An 18,991-nucleotide genomic window follows, 5' to 3' on the forward strand; every position below is an offset into this window, starting at 1 on the left:
CGGGGAAGCGAGGCAGCAGCGGGACGGCCCCGCGGAGGATCCCCGCAGCCCCTCCGGCTCCGGCCCGGCCCGGGTAACGCCGCGCCGCTGCTGAACTTCCCCCAAGTTTCGTCCCTCCGCGCCCCCGCCGCCGCGCCGAGCCGCGCCGCGCCTCAAGGCGGCCCCGGGGACGGCCGGGGAGCCTCGCCGCCCGCGGGGGGGGGGGGGGGGGGGGGGGGGAGGCGGGCGAGGCGCCAGCAGCCGCGACGGGGAGCTCCGACTCTTCCCGACGCCGTCCCGCGGTGAAAGCTCGCCCGCTGCGCCGCTCGCCGTCTTACCTGAGGCGCTGAGGGCGGCGGGCAGCCATCCCGGCCGCCCAGCAGCACCGGGGGCTGCCGCTTAGCCGGCGGCCAGCGGCTCCGCACGGCCCGCCCCAGCCCCGCCAGCATCGTCCTGGACCCCCCTCCTCCTCCTCCTCCTCCTCCTCCTCCTCCTCCTCCTCCGGCGGGGACCGGGCGCTCTCCGCTGCCCCTCGGCTCGGGGCGGGCGGCGCTGGCTGCCACGCCGCGCGTGGGCGAGCCCAGGCGGAGGGCGTCGCCTCCGGCGGCCGGCGTGGTTTTGTGTGTTTTTCCTCTTCCCCTTCCCGCCAGCCGCCGCCGAGGGGCTGGGCTGGGCTGCGCAGCTCCCCCCGTCCCGCTTGGCGGGGCGATCCCCGGAGGCGGCAGCGGATGCGCGGGTGTCCGCCCGGCCCCCGGCCCGTCCGCTCGGTGCCGGGCTGGGAGCCGCTACCGCGGCAGCAAGGGTGAGCGGGAGGCGAGGGGGCGGCTCCGCGGGGCCCTCGGCCTGGCCCAGCCGGCCGCAACCCGCCGCCCTTTGTAGACAGGTGCTGTCCCCCCTTCTCCTGCATCTTTCTTCTCTTGCAGTTGAAAACGGAGTTCAGTAACTGTATTTATAAGTGAGATTAAGGCAATCCTAAATTTCTGTCTTACCTGAACGCCTGCCTTTTCTGTAGCCGAGCATTGCCTTTTTTGAGGAGCAGGACTATCGCTACCCCCGTGTTTCAGTGGATTAAACACATTCTGGTAGCGCAGAAATGAACAGCAAAGCACAAAAGAAAAACACTCTTGGAGTTCGTTATTTTACAAGAAAGTTCTGTTTATAGCAGTGGAGCAATTAGCAAGGCTTTAGCCTTTTCTAGTCAGTCATTTGTTCAATAGCACCTTATGCCACAGAACCTCCATGCCCACAAATACAGGTTTCCCCGTTGGGTACAAACCACGGAAGTGCATCAGACCCGTGGCATTACATCAGGGAAACATTACAGGAAAGAGCTGTGTTCCTCTTCTTTCTCTGCTCTTTATGACATGCCTCCAAAGCAATGCTGCACAAAACAAAACCAACTTTACCTGATGATGACAAAAGTATCTTGGAAACTGGGCTGTTGCAGATCTGAGAAAGTGTCACTGTCATGGAAAAACTCCACAACTGATTGCACGCTTCATAGCTCTAGGGACTAAGTAAGACCCCACTAGTGTCCCTCTTCAGAGCTCTGGAAGAGAAGCCTTATGCAGCTAAGACCACAGAGCCATTAATTCCCATTTCAGGGTCACTGCAATCTATTAAAGCAAGCATGGTCCCAGGGAACAGCAGAAGAAAAGAAGTTGCACTGTTAACAGGCAGTCACTCCCAAAGGCAGTAACTTGTGATACAATCACAATCAATATTTATCATGGAAAAATTTCCCCAAATTTTATTGGAGTAATTTTCCTTTAGCCAAAGTAAGAGTTAACTTCTGGACTTATGTACCTTATTAAGTAAATCATATTGAGATCCACAAAGTTGCTGAGGGTGAAATAAAGGATTAAAGAGTTAAGTATATTAATTCAAGATGGAATATTTATGGTTTCATCAAGCAGAAGTAACTAGGTAATGATAACTGGCTTTTTTTTATACTCCTACCACATAGTGATGGTTTTATCAAAATGATCTTCTTTGGGGAGGAAAAATCAGTGTCAGGACTAGAAAAGAGATCGTTTAAGTTTTGGTCATCGTTCAGTGCTACACTTATTTTCTGTACTTTATTTTAAAGGGTCAATAAAGAGCAAAGAAGCACTGCCGCTTACAGCAACTTGTGGACGTTAGCTTCTGCAGGGGCCTGGGAATCAAGACTCATGTTTTTAACTACAGGCCAGGAGAAACAAGAAAACATTTTCCTAGTTGGGTGTTGCATCACTGCCAAGTTTAAAAAGATGACTTTGACTCTTTGCAAAACCTACTCTACATTTACCTTTCACACCTCTCTGATTGCCTCATGAGGCAACTCCTGCTTTGTTGGCTACGCAACATGTTTTGTGTCTTACAATTTCCACTGTAAGTACTCACTGTTCACTGTTAGTTTTTTTCAAATCATACCTCAAAATGCGTCTATAACATACTTCACTTGTAAACTAACATCATACATAATTAACACTTGGCAAAGAAAAGTCTACACAAAACTGTCATTCTATTTATCTGTTCATACCCACTGAATACAGTAAATACAAAAAAAATCCTGTGAAACATCACAAATACCATTAAAATAGCTATAAAATGGAGTGAATGGCAAAGTTTCTTGAGTGCAACCATTAAAACAAGGCCTGGACCTCAAGGCTGTTCAAGGGGGACAGCTTTCAGGATGACTTGCTAGTTCCCAAACTTTTGCCTATTTTCTCCCCCCTGTGCTTACAATGTAGTTGGTAACAAGGAGTTAGATTATGTTAACTTGAAACTAGCTTTGAATGAGCTTTCTTTTTCTGCGAGATGCAAATTAATCTCTTCCCTTGTGGTATCTATGTGCTCTGCCCATAGGAAATGGCACTTCAAGGAAAGTGATTTATGCATGCACAGCATCAGGGTTCTTATCTTCATGTTATACATACATGACTGGCCTCAGTTCCAGTACGAAAATGGTTAGGGAAACAGATTATTACAGGCTTGAGACTTGCGTTTCAAGTCATATTCTCAGGGACATTTTTTAAAGAGGAAACTATTTACTAAAATAAAACCAGACGGAGTTCTAGGGAAGCGTGAAACTAAGGGGGAATAAGACGGACCCTGGCCACAGTGTTTACAACTGGCAAAGGGTCTGTCTCATACATCTCAGGGCATTTGTTTCAAATCTTTGTCAAGGTAAAAAAACCAAAACCAACTTTAAGGTAAGACAGAAGGACACAGATTATCTTCTGAATTAAAAGGTTTTTCCCTGGGCAAAATACCAAGCTCTAGAAGAGCACCCTAACTCCAGACATGTCTCACCGACTGGACTGTCAGAGGCACAAAACTGCAAGAGCAGAGATCTCTACCTTCACCACAGGGAGGAACGTGACTGAAGGTGCCGTGCATTATATTCCAAATACGTTCAGAGGGGGAAGGCACACAGCCTAATTACAGGGTAATCATCTTCATTAGCCAGCTATAGGAGTCCCATAATAAAATGAAGCAGGACCCCAATTACAGGATGATGTTTGCATCACTCAAGGAAACAAATATGCTTAGATGCAACTTCAGTCGTGATTACAGGGAAGCCAGAGCCATTTTCCTCATCCTCTGTCTTGTTTTCATTCTTCACAGCTCTTTTAATGCTTCCTCGTTTGTTCATGGGTACTTTTCCAGAGCTGGAGGGTAAGGGAGAGAGAGCAGAAAAAACCTGATGACAAAACTCAAAGTCACCATCTGTACAACGATACCAAACCCACGGCAGATAGCTTGAAGCTCTCCCCCTAAGGCAGTTCTATGCTGTCCTCCTTCAGTAAGCAGGATTTCCTCCTCCCACTTCCAGCAGCCCCCTGGAACAAAACTTTCCAATATATCTTCCTTGAAAACCAACAGCTAGAGGTTTTTCTTTTAACTATTGCATGCTACAGTTCAAAACAGAAAATATAATGGAATGGAATAAAATTATGTGATACTTCCAAAAACCACGTCTCTACTGAGAGATTTATCTCGCATCTGGTGATGAGAGGCTGCTGCAAAATCTCTCCTCTTCAGCAGCAAATATAAGCTAAGATCTCGAGCTTTCCATGCAGAATTCCAGGTAGGGCTGTTGCGAGTCATTAGTAAGAAGCCTGAATCTTCCCCAAACTTACAAGGATCAAACCCAAATTCCTATGTTTTCATGAAGAGAGGAGCACATGAAGTTCTTTTGCTCCTTCTGGACATGGTAACAGCACTGTGGCCATTCAATGTAAAGACAAACTTTTTCACCAGGGAAAACTATGTTCTCTCCCCATGCACAGAGAGCAAAAATCTCTCCTCCAAGTATAGAAGAGCTCATTGCAAAATGTTAGCTCTGCTATACGAATCCTCCTGCTCTAATAGAAGAAGAGTGAGATGAGACCTATCACCGACTTGCGGAGAACACAGACAAGAGCTCTGAATTTTCTATACAGCAGTGGATCATGTCCATAGGATTTTTTAAATAAACTGCTGGAAAGCGTGATGCCACATGGGAAAAGACCTGGACTCCAATTACAGAGATAAATTCTTACTCAAGGAATGAGAAGTGCTTAGACTAGGCGGAGGATCATAAATTACGCTCTTATTACACAGTTGCCAGGCTAAATTGCACTGGAGCATTAAGTCAGTAGAGCAGAGACCTGAGTTGCGATTATGGGGAGGTTGCATCACCCACAATCATCATTTCTTCCTCCCTCTTCTGAGACTTTACTGTATCTCCTTGTTTGCTTAGACTTTCCTGTGTGCTTTCTCTTGCTTGTAAATTTATCTTTGATGCACTATAAGCACAAATTTTTACCACAATAATTATCGCATTTAGGAACTTCATGCAGGAATGACACATAGGATCACCCAATAGGCACAAAAGTCTCAAAAAACTATCACAGCTAAGCAGTAAGCCATTATTCAGGTCAGGATTGCACACACAAACATGGCTTGCACTGGGCAGGAAATCAGTGCACAGGATATGGTTCAGTGCCTATCTCCAAAAAAGCTTCAGATGAAGAAAAACTGGTGCAAGAGGGGAGGGCTGCAGCTTGCATTTAAATTGACCCCAGCCCGGTAACACAGGCTAACTCACTAGGAATTCACTTAGAATACCATCTGTGGCAAAGACTGTTGTTTGAGTACATTAATTAAAAGTCACAAGTTCAACATTAAGTTTGTTCTAGTTATGGAAGCAGCACATCAGCTTTTAATTTCATATTCCCAGTACAATTTTAGCAGCCCATTAAGCCTTTGTGCAGCAGTTGCCAACACCAAGAGCTTTCCTTACAACCCCAGGGGAGCGCAGGGTCCCAAGGAGAAGAGTCCTGCTAGCTTCTAGGTCCCCATCACTAACATATTTCCTGGGGGATAAAATGAAGTTTAGATTCTCCATCCCTCAAGGTGCTGAGCGCTCGGGACCTTGCAGAAGCAGCCAGCTGAAACAGTAAGAACAATTTGTATAGGGTGACGTGAATGCCGTAAGCGTACTTCGAATCTTTGCCAAGAGTTTATTTGGCTGCCCAGCTGTGAACACCTGTGCCTCAGGACAAGCAGCTGCAGGACCGCTGCTGCTGACACAAGGGAGGCGGTGGGAGCATGTGGGGACAGGGCAGGGATTCCCCTTTCAGCACCACTGCGCAGAGAAATCAGTCTAAGCTGCCACTGGAGCCATAGCTCCAGGGAGAAATACACAACCAACGCACTGGAAAAATATGGGCAGAGATCTCCCGTTTAGGGTTTCCTAATTCTGGAGCCATTCCAGGCCCAGCTCCTGCTTGAGGCAGGACAATCTGTCATCAGAGAGCAGTAGCACGATGAAAAAGTTCAGCTGTTGCCTCTTGCCTTGACACACCACCCACATCAGGCAGAGCTGCAGCCAGACTCAGGCTCTGGCTCCTTTTGCATCAGTCTGCCACAAGGATGGAGCTCAAGTCTTCAGCTTGGCACCTGCAGTATTAAAAAGAGCTTAGAAACACTATATTTAAGTAGTTTTCCTCACTCAGGCAGTCTTAACAACCTACACTACACCTCTGAATGACTCACAGCTTAAAATGTGAGAACATGTAAATTTAATGTCATCAGTGTGGGATAGGAAGCAAGGACTAAACACAGCACAGTGCCATCCTTGTTTCACTGAGAACATCTGGCCACCTCTGCGTAAGTACTCAGTGCTAGCAACTGAGAGTTAGTAATAGCTATGCACAGCTCGACACACTTCACTCAAATATACAGAAGAGACGATGGAATCAAGGTGAAGGAGTGGAACTGAAATAAATACTTTACAGTCCAAAAACTGCAAATAGCAGTAACAAATGACTCCTCAAGCAAGCATAAACGTTAATTACACCAGAGGAAGCCATGCACAACTAGAAACACAGGCTCTTTTTGTTTGTTTCTCTTAAGTCATTTCACATGAGTCATTACAAATGAACACCAGAGCTGAGCACAAACTCTGTTGAGTCACAACCATATTAATTCTAAAAATTCTGACACCCCATTTTATGCAAATATTCAGGGACCTGAGGATCCATTCCAACCCCACTCCCTTCCCAGGAAATTAAACTCCATTCACCTGTTCTGCAGAGCATGTTTGTGCAAGGGTTTTGTGGCAATATTCTTTGTTTGGGTAACAGTCCTCCCTCCCTTTGAGGTGGCAGCATGTTGTCTGCCCCGCTACTGTTTTAGGCTAAGGAAGAAAGACTGCCAGGAGCATGGCAACTTGTTGGAGAGAATGCTGGCTTCTAAGCCATTTTAGGTTCAATTCATGTAAAATTCACAAGTTAAAGCTGAAGGACATTCCTAGAAGTCCTTGCTTCAGGAAGCCCTGCAGTCCTGCCTAGACCTTTTCCACAACATGCACAGTTTCTGTAAGATTTTGGTTACTTCCAGTTGTTTTTTAAGGCAACTCCTAAACTCTGAAGTAAGGAGCTGAAAGATTCTTTGTTACCTTAGGAAACTGTCACTAAGGGGGGAAGACAGTTCACAAGTTTTGTTTCTGTTTTGTTTTTTAAACTTCTGCAGGAAGCCATATAATGTAACAGAACTTAGTTTTTGTAACACACACTTATTTAAAGACCCAGGTATTACTGTTAGCAAAGTTCACTGTAACAAGAAATTAGGATGAAAAAGAGTAGAAAAGGGAAAAGGCTGATGATACCCACCTTTATGTAAATCAGTTCATGCAACTCCGTTTGTGATACCTTGCATAGTACCAGGTACCTATCTCAAGTATAGTCCTACCAGGTGGTGTGGGAAGACAGATGAACACCATCAAAAATGTAAACATACTGAAAAACTGAAAGTCTTAGAAAGCAAATTAAGGAGAGAACATAACAGGGTATCAAAGAAAGAAGGGTGTAAAGCAGTTTGCTATCCCCTATTCTCCCCAGCACATGCAGCTACAGAGCATTTGGCAACTTTCAGAAAGAAGAAAAAATTATAATTCTCTTCACATGCAATTAGATGACAAAACTTTTCATTAGAAGAAATTATTCAATCTAAGGTCAACAATACTCAGTTATTCTGATTAGCAAACATGCCTACAGGGTTTCACATGTCAAGCTGATCTCTAAATACATAAGGTAGAGATGCAACTCAGGGTGGGACAACCTGCGCACTAGGGATCCCTCACGTTTCACCCTGGACCATCCGATACCAGTCACTCAAAGCAGACAGGATGCCACAGCAGGTGGATGAGCAACGCTGCTCGATGGTCTAGCTGCAGTTTGACAGTGATGGAGCAGCTGACAGAGACCTTGCATGCTGCTTTTCTCGATGGCTGCGTTCCTCCTGCAGAACCAATCCATCCGTGCTGCTGGAGATGCCAAAGTCATGGTTGCAGAGGCACTTTCCACTCTTTTTCCAGGAACTTAAACTTTCAAAACATGTGTTTGGAACGCTGAAAGATTTTGTGCTTGCTCTCCAAGAATAAATTACGCTTTTGTGTAAATAAAGTATTTTTGGTAACTAGAAATAATAGTTTGCGTGGGGAAAAGAGGAAGCTTGGAAACTCAGATGGCTTTTTATTTTGAATAAACATATAAGGCACTTAGAAATACAGCCATATCACAAGAAATTGCTAAACTTGAATATCTGGATCGCCAGTCAAAGCACCCACCTTTCAGAAGCTATGCACATGCTCAGCAAGCTGGATGAAGACATCCAGCACGCATACCAGTGGTTCCAGTTCTACTTTTACTCCTGGCTTCCCCTAAGCTCTACTCGGATAACGAAGCATATTCAGCCACCAAAGAGACAAAGAAAAGCAGAAAGAATTCCTTAGCTACAGCTGACTGCTACACATTTTATTCTTTTTTCTTGGCTTCAGCATTAGGTCATCAGGTAATTTTTAGTACATTTTGTATTCATAAAAACTGAGATTTACAGCCTGTAGAAATTTTTGAAAGCATCTTATCTACAGAAGTTATTAACAAAAGACAGTATTTTCCTAAAAGTGATTTTTTTCCCCCTTAATGTTCTAACATTAAAAACTTTTGTTAATTTTTTTAAACATTTTCAAACAATTTGAGAATAACATCTCCTATGACTAGCAGATTACCAAGATGGTTAATTATCAACTCTTCTTCATGCTTGAGGATTCTTGTGCCAGTAAACATTTCACTCAAGAATTCTGCAAAACCTCAGTGTCTCACAAGCAGAGACTTTCTACTCATGTTGATAAAAACAAGAAGAGAAATATTATACCGCTTGCTAGCCAAACAGTACTTCCTTCCAAGACTCTTGACCTTTTTAAAACTGTCACTTTTCTTTTAATGGCAACATGATTAAGGGTGTAATTGGAGATCTGTATTTGCTGGTGCCTCTAGGGTGGTGTTCTCCTAATATCTGAAAAATCAAATACAACCCACATACACAGCTTTAAGAAAATATAAAATAGAAAATCATAAACAGGTGCAAGAAAAGCAAGTTTAAAAACTCATTCTCTTTTTCCAAATCTTTTTTTTAAGCAGGTTCTGAAATATTTCCAGGAGTTCTGCCATCTCCTCTATTTATCTTCCACAGAAGTGTGCAACTGCTAATATCTTCTGCATGACTGATATTCCTCACTAGGCAGCTCCATCACTTTTGCTAAGGACCTTCAAACAAAAATAAATTCTGTGAAGTATTTGATATTTTCTAGTTATCAAAATTGTGAAGGAAAAAGACATCAAAGGCCATGGAAGGAAATCAATAAGAATTCAGGACTGGAGCACAAACTGAAGAAACACCTATAATGTGGTTAATTTGAATTTTCATTGCTCTTGTAATAATCTCTTTTACATGGCACTAATCATGTGAGAATTCTCTTCCTATAAACAAGTAGGATGCCTTTGGATTTTTCATGAAAACGCACCATCAATAGCTTGTGAGGAAAAACAGAGAGACGTGAAATCCCAGTTATTTGCAATAGTTGTAACCACAATTTCCAGATTCCTGCATTTGAATATAACAATGTCAGTTTAAGTAAAGGCATGCAAGGCTGCTAGAAATGTGGGGTTTTTTTAATTCTGACAGGTGAAGAAATTACATCAATAAATCATTACAGTCTGCCCATCCTCCCTTTAAAGTTCCCAACACAACTGTACCAAAAAACCTGTTATGCTAAATCTTAGAATTATTGGGGTCCAACAGGCATTACTACTACATTACTATTACTACTCTAGTTAGAACTTAACCTTTGTGATTCCGATTATATTATACCTCCTTTATGAAAATGAGAAGCAATAGCGTATATAGACACCCCTCCACTCTTTTTTTAAACAGAGTAAACTACCAGAAAGAATTATATAAAAGATTTAGTATCTATTAAAATCTGAAGAACTGCTTTTAAACAAAAAGCCATTAAAGTAATTTTTGACGTAGTAACTGATACAGATTTGGGGTATTCCATAAATTCATCACCAGTTAAGAGCCTCAGACCTCCAAACTCACTATTACTGAAACTGGCTGCTAAGCTTTTGCAGGGTTACATCCTGCCTGCAATCAGAATACAGCAGTGAGACAAAATATACTCTAAAGTTGGAAAAAAACAAAACAAAAAAACCCCCAAAAGATCTTTCAGGATTCTTATGCATGAGTTAATACTTCTAACTACAGAAATCAGTGATTGAGGTTGCAACTGTTCCCTCAGAAACCCACTTCCGTCCCATACCTTGAAAATTTTGCATAAAATTCTTAAATTATGGGTTTTTTTCAGGCCAAATACAAGACTCCACATTTAAAATTACTGAAGAGCTCTTGACTCTCAGGATTACTAACAACGCATTTTGACTTTTAAAAAAATAACAGTAATGACAAAACCATCTTTTCAGTATCTGACAAAATGTACAGAAAACCAAAGCCAAACAAAATCACCTGCATCTGGTCATCTTTTCACCATTGCCACAAAGCTCCACATCAAGATTAATGAATAGGCTTATTTCTAATAAGCTTAAGAACAAAATACAGAATCAAGCTTAGTAGTAATTCTCTGGGAGCCGTGTCCTGCCACTGTAAGAGCTCCCTGGACTGTAATTTCTCCAACAGGAACTCCCATACTACTTAGTTGGTAAAATTGGTACAAGATGTTGCTTTTAGAAATAAGACATGGAAAGGGATGCCCACTGTCAGTATTTAGAACACTGAGAATTTCAACTGATCCCCCAAAGACTTACTTAGCTGGGGCTGGGAAACATCTTCCCCAGCATATCTTAAATTTCTAATGAAATAGGTATGATTTATATTATGCAATGTTGAAGGTCATTTGGGAAAAGTTCAATCCCTAAAATAGCTAGATTTCTTCTTTGGACAGTTCAGCACTTTATTTAAACAGAGACAAAAGTATGCCTCATCTCTCCTCCAAAATCTTACTCAACAGGCAAAAAGCTCGTTGAGCTTCACAGTGCATCCCTTGGCAGGGATTAATCTTTCGGTGTGTATCTTCTGGTACAGTGGTGTGGTCCAAACCATCATAAGTAAAATAGCCTTTTAGATACTTTTGTCATGCCTACAGATGTTCTATTGTTCAAAACACTAAAATTGACACCCTAAATCCTGAGATGCTTCAAATTCAAGATACTTCTGTAAGACTGCCTTTTTCAAGTTTAAACCAAAGATCAGCCAGAATAGAGATGCACTCTATAATTAGTGAAAAAATAATTAGATTCTCTGTGCCATGTAATAATTTTACTGAACAAATAGCTCTCAAGATGTACTTTTCACACCTTGTATATACAAAATCCATAGAAGAATAAAGCTTTAAGTAATGTTTTTACAGAATATGTTGCAATTAATCATGGCATAGTATGTTCCCACATATTCAATACCAAGCTCACAAGTCAGAAGGATCTATCACAGGGCATTTAAAATTGTAACATGCCTTTCTCATCTTTGCAATTACAAATTATTTTTAAGATGCCCCACTCTTCAGCAGCACTTAGCTTTCACCCAATGCAAGTTAATCTACAAACAAGTACTGAAATCCTGGAGGTCTGATTTAGGGACAACATTCAGCATCGCCTCAGACATTTATTACAGGATAAATTAATTTACTAAATGGAAAGTTTCTCTTAAGCAATCTTTGGGTAACTTAAACACATTTAGTTAAGGACAACAAACAAATATAACTTATAAGGTATCTTCTCCAAACAATGAGTTTGTGCTAACATGCAGAATAACACCACTTGCAGAATTTCATTAGTGTAGCTTTTAAAGCATTTGCAAACCACAGCTAGTACAGTTTTTCTTGACTATTTGATTCAGGGGCTATGGCAGTTAAAATGCAATGTTAGCATTTTCAAGGCTACTTTAAAATAAAATGTAATCATAGTAATCATCATTTACTTTTTTGTACTTAATTATTTCATTGTAGTCGCATTTCATTAAACCAAACAAATTAAAGTTCAGAATACCAAGTATGAGTGATTGTGCTTTATGAATTATTTCTAACGTGCCTCTAAACAAAACCAAACCAAAACCATCCCAACTTAACAACCAAATTTAAACATCTGGGATAAATCTATCAAAAAGCCCAAGCCACTGAGTTACCAAAACATTAGCAAGAACAAGGTTTCAGAAAGATGCAACAGTGTGATTACATTTTGAATTTTGACATTTTAAAGCTTTTACTTTCATTGATGGAAGGTAATTAATTTTTACACCCCCTCTTTTTTAATTTCCTTTAGATCACAGCAGAAATCAAATCATCAAGTGTGAGTGATTACCCATGCTTACTCTAAACAGCAGACAACACAAGTTACAGAAACCTAGACCAAGACTACAGTAGTTTACAAAACGTAAAACAAGGTTAACAGATAGGCCTTCTTTAGGATAATACATAGGAAGGGGTTTAGAAACTTTATATCAATTACACAGACTATGCAGTGTTTTCTTGTCCCTTCCAGAGGTCTGTGAAATAAAGTGGTAAACGTGTTCTCTTCAATATTCAGTTCAGTAAGAGTTTAGCTGCAAAAAGATTATACTTACATAAATATAAAAACACATGATAAAGCAAAATATTTTTAATTAGTAAGCCAATCATAAATAAATTCACCTAAAATTAACAGAAGTAGCTGTGTTCCTTCTACATTGATACTTTTTTTTAGCATGTTTTAATAGTCAACTTCATTGTCTAGCCTGGGACAAAACAATTCATCATTGAGCACTCAACAATTCTGCACACTGAGCTAAGTCTTTTTTTTTTTTTTTAGTTACATTTTTTACATTTTCTTTACAAATGTAATATTTATGTACATTATATATTTTATTTCTACAATTGATGTACTTTACTGAAACTCTACAACTTTCACAGGGAATTCGCTTAAGTCTTTAGTAAATATGAATCATTCCTTTTAAAAAGAAATTCATATAAACAGCCAACATACATCACTGCCCTTTGACATCTCTGTTAAGAATTTGGATCTGGAAGGGCTACTATAATAAATGTAAGAAAAAAGGCTTTACCTAATTGTACATTTCATTAAGAAATATCATCCCACATAGCTACATAAATTCACCGGCTTGCAATAAACAAAGCACCATACCGCTGCACAACTGGAAACGTGTATAAACCAATTTAAAGTTTACTAGTGAAACAGCTTCATCACTCCTAGCACTTTTAGACTGAAGTAAATCTGCAAAATTCTGAGATGTATACTTCTTTAGCTGTAAAGCTTCCAAAACAGTGCTGGTCACTGTATATTGTGAAGAACAAGCATCCACTTTCATAACTTCCCATATGCTTCTCTTGGCCCATGCTTCTGTCTGAAGTCAGGATTTTTCTTCTATTTATTCCTTGTTCACTTACAAATCTGCTGTTGAATATTAAGTAAGAATTCATAATATGAGAAAGCTGCTTCTGTCCGATCCTCAATTAAATGCTGAAAAAAATCTGTTTTGGCAGGGTTCTCATCTCTGAAAGAAGAGAGGAAGGTATTTTAGTCCAAACATTGAGAAAAAAAATGCACTGTAAATTCAAGCATAAGTTCTAATGAATTGCTTATTGTCCTTTGGAGTCTAGATTCAGTCTAAAGATACCAAAGTTTAGAAAAAACCCTAAAGTTTGTAATACACTACCAAACAGCAGCATCTTTTTAAGAAGTATAAAATGGTAGAACAGTGGGTGAAATAGCATTTAAAATACCTTGTAGAAACACAAAAAAGGAAACAAAAATGATTTTTAGAAGTTCACAAATATGCTGGTTGCAATGAATTCTGACAGTTAAATTAAATCCTGATAAAGATTAAAAAAAAAAAATTGGAAAATTTACATCTCAATCCCCTCCCCAGTTTTTCTTATCTGGCAACAGAACAGGGAAGGTAAACATGTCAAAGACCTACTATCTAAAATTATTACCCCAGTAAAAATTTGCTGGGACACAGCAAATATTTGCTGGGGCACAGTTCTCTGTACCAGTATAGTACAGTGTGCAGTAAAGCCCTACTATTTACTATGGTCTTTCAGCACTACTCGCAATTCAAGCAGCAGCCACAATGCCAACAGCTGAAGAGCTTCACTCCTATGTTTAAACATTATTTATCTGAGTGAGAAAGTCATCATACTCTCTAAAATGTGATCTCCCATCTCGCTCAGTAAACTGACTACTCTAGAGAAGACAAAAGAAATGTAAACTTAAGCATAAAGATTTTATAGAATTTAAACTTCTTTAAGCAGGTCGTGGCTTGAAAAAGCTTGAGAAACTTGCCTCATCTGTCATAAATCAACTGCTGTATGGAGCTTGGTAACAAATAGATACAACTGTTAAACCACCTACAGATTATTAACCTTACTTGAATTTTTTTATATGTATGTACTGAAATTATAAAAGCTATACCAGAAATTAACCTCGTTAACCCCACTGATCATAAGGACATCCACTGCTTTAGTATATTCTTAAGAATATAAAAATATGCATCTAATTCCTACAAATAAAACTACCAGTAACTGAATTTGCACTAGATTCAAAGATGACCTTTGTTGCTAAGGAGTTTTAGATAACAGCACTATTATCAACCAGAAAGAGGATGTTATTCAAGTTTCTTCCAGGCCAGATATTCCCACTTTTCATCAGTGTCAATTAGAAATTGTAAATACAAGTTGCCAATAATTACTCAGTATCTAACAGAAATACTTACTTTATTACTTGAAGAACTGGACTTAAAGGTCTACTGTCTCTAAGCCAAGATATAAAAGATCGTGTCCTTTCTGAAGAAAGTGCATCTACCTCAGGAAGCTGTGTCTGGTTGAAGGTAATTGAAAGAAGTCATCATCTTTTATTATCAAAACTATTTAAAAAAAAAAAAATAGATCCTGATAGTCGCAACATGACCCAGGCCACAATTTCTATTAAGAAATTACCAACCACAGATTACATATACACATTTTTTTCTTCAGCTTAAAGTACAAAAATTCAGTAATATCTGTTCCGTAGGAAGCAGTGCGTCTTTAACTTAAACTGCCTTTTAAGTGCAAGAGATTTTAGAAAACAAACTCATTTAAAAAGTAATCTTTTCAAAATGATGCTTTTACAGTTTTCTTGCCTTTATCTTCCCCTGTCAATCAAGTTCCTACATGTCGCATTTTGCATCACTGAAAAAATGAACAAAACATGAAGAAGTGAAATCTGAATTGTAAGCAAATTTCAACACAAAGATTATACTGGACTATTTGGTTGGGGACTGAGCTGAAAAAAATAGAATTAAAAAACCTTGAGCCATTCACCAAGCTAAATATACCAACTCTTAGGCCAGTATAACCTTTTAAGACAATTAATATGACATAGAAGAATTGATTACAGATTTAAAAGTAGTTTCATTGCTACCTTTGTAGTCAATGAATGGAGGACATAATTTAAAAGCAAAGATAGCTTTTGTTTATGTTAGGTTTTTTCTCTCATTTTCACTATAATAAATGCTATGTAACCACTGAAAAAAGTTATCATCCTTCCTTTAACCAAGTTCTTTCTGAAAACTCTGTCAACTAATACTTACCACCAGCTGATCAGAGGGGACAATTTTAAATTGCTAATACAAGCAAAATACAAAACTCTGAGCAAGCAGTCCAATTTTATAGTAGTCTTAAAGCTCACCACTCTTAACCTGTTCTTATAATTACCACTTGTTGCTTACTTTTCCCCTTCCTACTATGCAAGCTTTATAAGCAGAAAGTATCTTCCTATGTGTTTCTACAATGACTGGCACATTTTTGGTACTATCTGAATATAACCATTGGGTTCTGAACTTTTCTAGACCCTTTTCTTAAAAGGGTCCATCCTTACCCACCACTTGTTGACATTTTGGAATCACTACCCACAGAAGAGGGGTCTTCTCTTTAATTGCTGCTCTGTTCATGCACAAGACTATAGGTACAGGTCATAACATAAAAACCACTCCACCACAACACACATCCAAGGGTCTTTGATGTTCTAATAGCTAAAAGCATTTCTTTTTAAGATTGACTCAAGGATTGGAAGCTGAGCAAAACTTAACTCTTACCCTTTACCTACAGGCCTATAACATCATACCCTAGATTTCGTATCTTACACCAGGTTCAGAGAACACAAGGCTTCTGAAAACCATGGTATCAATAAAATAACTCTAATCTTAACAATTAACACATCTCACTAGATAATTTTTGTATTCATTCTATGAAATTCCATCCTATTCTTGTGAGCCCACAAGGATTTCCATAAAAATAATAAAAGCAGTCATGTCATCAAACAATTTTTTGGCATTCCACGAATGCCAAAATATACACGTCTACGTTCTTTCCTTGAAAGCATTTGACAACTTCTATCTGTCTCCTATGAAACTGGCAAGGGGTTAGAAGGTACCCAATAAAAAAACCCCCTAATTCACAGTTATGTAATTAAAAACTGAAAATGCAGAAAAAATAGACTAAATACAGAGTCCAAATGTAAGCACTATACAGCACAGCTCATTAAAACACCTACCATTTTCTGTGGTACTGATGCATAGTTTGGGTATCCAAGGACATCTTTTATGAAGTTGTTACTACAGTTTTTTCCAATCCAAATGTAAAAAATCTGTAAGATATCAGAATCACTTTTAGTAAAGGCCTTGCACACATTTTAAAGAAAGAGACAAGAGGTGATGTAATTGGAATAATACCAGAATAATACCTTTCATGTAAATGAATGACTTGAGAGCTCCAGCTGCAATTCACATATACATCTCTATATTCACTAATTGTACGCTTACTTATTAATACATTGGTAGCATTTGGAATAAGATCATTATACGTCAAAAAAAATATAGGTAGAATGCAAATACTGAAAGAATGAGGATGCAGGACGCATCTATATTGGAACAGTTAATGCAGTAATTTCCCATGTTACCTCCTAAAATGAAAACCCTAAAATTTTATGAAGTCACACCACTGTGTCAGTTACTGCACACTGACTTCCCAATCTAAACAAGTCATAGTAAAGCATCAATTATCAAAACACACTATAGTAATTATTGCAGACATCTGGACAAAGAAGCTAGTCTGACATTCACACTCAGCCCCTGAGCTCATATAAGGTTTAAAGTACTTTCTAGACTGCAATTAGAGTAGCATAATGTTTTATTACATTATTTGAGTAGCATAATGCCTTATCCAATTAAGTGTGTTTAGTGTCATTTCTACTAATACCTTAAACTGTATCTACAGATTTTGTTCACTCTCCACAGTTTCCTCACTCTTGCAACTCTTACATCACACAAACCACAAATCACAAAACCACTTATATTTGTGTGTAACTGAGAAGGTTCCTGCATCAATGAGAAGTGCTTTGTTAGAGACTTTAATTTAATTTAATAACCATTAAGAGAAATTTTGGAAAATGGAAATCCATTATTTCCAGAAAAAAACAACTCGATGTGAACTCTTGGTATATTCTGATCAGTCTAGCATGAAAAAAATTAAGCTCTGAAGCCTTACTATGCAACCTCAAAGACAGTCAGTCCTCTGATCAAAATATGAAAGCCTTTCACTGGAACACAGATTACTGCCAGGTTACCTGGAATGCTGATTCACTACACTGTTACTGTTGAGAATTGACTGCTTTTAATAATTCAGCATGCATTGCTTTTTTTTAGGGGGGAAAAAAGGAATGTGTGAAACTGGTAACTTACCGAACCACAATCCATAAGAAAAGCTCCTTCTCTTGTCAACTTCTCTGCAGACAACTTCTGAAGAGGTGGCTGAGGAACAACTCTGTCATTTACATGTATTGTACTCTGTAACAAAAAACAGTACTCAATAACACTAGAATATAAATAAATCCTATTTTTTATCTCAACCAGGTAAAATGAAACAGGAAAAAACACTGTTAATCTCTAGTAGAATTTTGAGGATTCTCATGTAACAAAATGCCATGTTAAACCTAAAATGATTGTGTACATCAAACAATTCTAGAATGTTACTTAACCTAAAGGCTACTTTATTACCTAAAAAAAGGATAATGCAAGTTCATTTAAGTTGTGTATGTAACATCTCTCATGCTATAGATGCCAAACGTTCAGAAGAATTCTAGTGCTGACACTTAAATTTTCTACAAACAACCTCCATAGATTTTTTCATTGCATTCAACTTCAGTAGAAGTGTTGCAAGAGCAGAAAACCATCAAATTCTACTCCCTAAGGGTTCACTATTTTACTGCATTCAAGTAACAGAAAGTCCCTTGATTTAACATCCTGCCTGAAGCAATACATGGGTTTGTCCATAGAGTACTATGACTGATCTGATTAAACAATCTGGCTGTTAGCAATAACATCATTAAAAAATAACCCTCCCTTCCTCCGAAGCAATAAAACCAAAAACAATACTCCCCCCCAGTATTTTCAGATTAAAGCTGCTTCCCCCTCCAATACAAAAATAGGCTGAATATCTATTAAGAATCTGTGAAGCATTCTGCAAATAATGTAGGGAAAAAATAGTCTAAAGACTAAGCACATGTCCACATGGTAAAAGATTATTAAAAACAATCACTATTTTAAAAATTTCAGATTCTAGAACAATAGATTAGATGCTTTTCGGGATTTATACATAATGATGAATATCAAGCTACTGATTTCCACTTTGGAAAGTTCCAGGCTTTACTCAATGCTCTCAAGAATCAAGTGTTAAGAGAAAAGAAAACCAGGAAAAATGTTAAAAAAAATTTCTGTAATACATATCATAGAATTTTCTAAAGAAACAAGAAATTTAAGAACAGCCTCCGTCACAAATAGTTTAAACTGAAGTAGTACTAAATAGCAGATAGCACCCTGTTATATGATTTAAAATGTGGTTTGTCAATTAATTTCAGTAGGTTAATTAAGCCCTATTTTCTGTATTATTCTACTCTAAATAACTGATCTGAAATCCTTTGCTAATAAAACTGGATCTCCCAAAGACACTGCTGGCTCTTCACAGCACTCGCACACTGAATATAGTGTTTCAGCATAAGTTCCACAAAAAGCTTAATAAGGTTAGTTGAAGAAGTTGGCCTCTCAAACACTGGGAGTGGGGAGGAAATATAAAAAGACTAATCAATTCCACTGAAGAACA

At 39.1% G+C, this 18,991-nt stretch overlaps 2 protein-coding genes across 10 annotated transcripts in view; both read right to left on the reverse strand.

The window, feature by feature from the left end:
- The window catches only part of MCUB (mitochondrial calcium uniporter dominant negative subunit beta), a 55,391-nt gene extending 54,947 nt beyond the window's left edge, over positions 1-444 (reverse strand). Inside the window, exon 1 of the mRNA XM_052774669.1 lies at positions 318-444. Coding sequence (XP_052630629.1) covers positions 318-428 — 111 coding nt within the window. The 5' untranslated portion in view covers positions 429-444. The remainder of the gene's footprint in view (positions 1-317) is intronic.
- An 11,587-nt stretch (positions 445-12,031) lies between these two features.
- Positions 12,032-18,991, reverse strand: part of SEC24B (SEC24 homolog B, COPII coat complex component) — a 49,551-nt gene continuing 42,591 nt past the window's right edge. For 8 of the 9 annotated variants that reach the window (XM_052774757.1, XM_052774729.1, XM_052774715.1 and 5 more), the window contains 4 exons: positions 17,575-17,679; positions 16,389-16,481; positions 14,572-14,675; positions 12,032-13,350 (listed from right to left, as the gene is read on the reverse strand). In XM_052774757.1, coding sequence (XP_052630717.1) covers positions 13,236-13,350; positions 14,572-14,675; positions 16,389-16,481; positions 17,575-17,679 — 417 coding nt within the window. In that variant the 3' untranslated portion in view covers positions 12,032-13,235. Of the gene's footprint in view, positions 13,351-14,571; positions 14,722-16,388; positions 16,482-17,574; positions 17,680-18,991 lie in introns of those variants that run through there. The other variant, XM_052774750.1, reaches the window with a different exon arrangement.

The sequence above is a fragment of the Harpia harpyja genome, chromosome 2, assembly GCF_026419915.1.
Source record: "Harpia harpyja isolate bHarHar1 chromosome 2, bHarHar1 primary haplotype, whole genome shotgun sequence".
Lineage (NCBI taxonomy): Eukaryota > Metazoa > Chordata > Aves > Accipitriformes > Accipitridae > Harpia > Harpia harpyja.